The 2,082-nt window shown below is 56.3% G+C and overlaps 1 protein-coding gene across 1 annotated transcript in view; it reads right to left on the bottom strand.

Moving 5' to 3' along the window:
• Nucleotides 1-567: 567 nt before the first annotated feature.
• LAMTOR5 (late endosomal/lysosomal adaptor, MAPK and MTOR activator 5) overlaps nt 568-2,082 on the bottom strand; it is a 5,700-nt gene continuing 4,185 nt past the window's right edge. The window contains exons 2-3 of the mRNA XM_009891750.1: nt 1,480-1,597; nt 568-628 (exon numbers count right to left, since the gene is read on the bottom strand). Coding sequence (XP_009890052.1) covers nt 568-628; nt 1,480-1,597 — 179 coding nt within the window. The remainder of the gene's footprint in view (nt 629-1,479; nt 1,598-2,082) is intronic.

Raw genomic sequence — 2,082 nt, 5'->3', positions numbered from 1 at the left:
CCAGCGCGTTTCAGTTTGAACTTCAATCCAAGGCATAGTAAGCAAGTAACTCTCACATAGAAAGTTTAACTAGAGGAGGCTAAACATTTCCTAGGAGAAATTCCTCAGAAACCGTTTGCGCCTTTCCCACAGGAGGAGCCTCCGTTAATTCCAGCCTTTGTGCCCTGCTCCTTTTTGCCAGGGAAATGCTAAAGAAGGAGGTCGAAACAAGGCAAAGCAATGGGCAACAGCCGCAGCAAAGAGAAGCAAAGGTGTGTTTTTGCAGGTCATTTATTGATTTCTCCAACAAATAAGGCCAAACACACACACATACACCTCGGAGTATCCGATCATTACACAAGCTTGGTGAGTGACCCACGTTTCATCCTCAACAGCACAAGTGCTAAGATGTGAGTTGGAGACCCCGAGAGCTGCACAGGAGCTGTTAAGTGGAGAAGAAGAGCCTTCAGCCCAGGTTTGGTACTACAAGCACGTTCTGCACTGGAGCAGCAGAGGAGAGTGGTTGTTGTCCAGTGAGGAGGAGCTGGGCCGGCGGAGGGAGTGGAGCGCTGCGCGGGTTCCCGAGGGTCAGGATGCCAGCTTGTGCACCGCTACAGTGATGCTGTCGTGCTTCTGGATCATGATATTCCTAGAACAAGAAAAGTACTGAGATGGTTGAGAAGCCAAGCGGGGAGGAGGAGGAGCTGACGTGGGTGGGAAACGGGACAGGGGTATCACCTCGTGGCTGCAGCATCCCCCAGACCAGTCGCTCGCTGCATCTCTTCTGCCCATTCCCATGAGCAGTGCTGGAGAAGGCTTTGCCTACCACATTGACTGGCTACCACATGGGCTTAATTAGCCCAAGTGGGGATCCCAAGTGGCGAACAGGCACAGAACTGCAGTAGCCACCACCCCCTGAAAAGTTTCCTATGGCTTTTACAGTTCCTGTTCCTTGAGGTACCATTAATCTAATGAATTATATATATACCACCCTATAGCAGCCTTCCAGTCCCTAAAGGGGCTCCAGGAGAGCTGGGGAGGGACTCTTGATCAGGGAGGGGAGCGATGGGACAACGGGGAATGGTTTTACACTGTAACAGGGGAGACTTAGATGAGATATTAGGAAGAAGTTGTTGACTGTAAGAGTGGTGAGCCCCTGGGGCAGGTTGCCCCGAGAAGCTGTGGCTGCCCCATCCCTGGAGGTGTTCAAGGCCAGGTTGGACGGGGCTTGGAGCAACCTGGGCTGGGGGGAGGTATCCCTGCATGATCTTCAAGTTCCCTTCCAACCCAAATCATTCTATCACGATTCTATGCATTCACATGCCTATGGCAGTGACTACCTTCCCCCCACAGCATCAGAGATGAGGTGTCCTCCACATCTACCAGTTTAGCTCAAGCTAAGGAGAGCTGCTCGAGGGATCTGACTCTGGGAAGGACTCCAGGGCTGGTGGGAAAAGGCAAACAGAGGGGAAAAGTGGCACTCCTGGGCTGGACACTCACCCGCTGTCTGACTCCAGGCACACCACGGGCGTATCGGTTGGGTCGGAGGTGAGCTTGGCTGCCTGCTGGGCGAGGACAGAGATGACACCAGCGTGCTCATCCGAGAGGGTTCCTCGGCCTGTGAGAGGTGGGAGATGTTGGCTGAAGCCACACAGGCCCTGACAGCGCTTTGCATGAAGCAGCCGTCCCCGGGGCCAATGGGGGCTGCTCCCGCCCGGGCTCATTTCCCTCCCTGTGAGCTGACACAGCTTCTTCCTTAATTGTTGCCTTCAAACCACCAAAAAGCCTGAATTTAAGTGGCAGGAAGGCCTGACAGGACTTTTTCTCCCGTGGTGGGGTGGGGGGAGGATGCTTTGTACCACGGTCCAGGAGGGCGCCAGGAGGACCTGAGGGACTTTGGGAACCCCACTGGAGTGCGTGTGCCTGAGGAGGGGGGAGGCTGAGTAGAGCCGGGCCCGGTGTCCCCGAACCGGGAGGGCTCCGGCAGGGCCAGGCCCTGAGCCCCCTACCCCGTCTCGGAGCCCTTACAGGGCCTGGGCTGGGCCCGCTGCCCCCCAACCCGGGCTCTCCGGTGGGGCAGGCCCCGGGTTTCGCCCCCCCACC

Source organism: Charadrius vociferus, unplaced genomic scaffold (genome assembly GCF_000708025.1).
Source record: "Charadrius vociferus isolate BGI_N301 unplaced genomic scaffold, ASM70802v2 scaffold819, whole genome shotgun sequence".
NCBI lineage: Eukaryota > Metazoa > Chordata > Aves > Charadriiformes > Charadriidae > Charadrius > Charadrius vociferus.
This window is presented reverse-complemented; position numbering and strand designations above follow the sequence as displayed.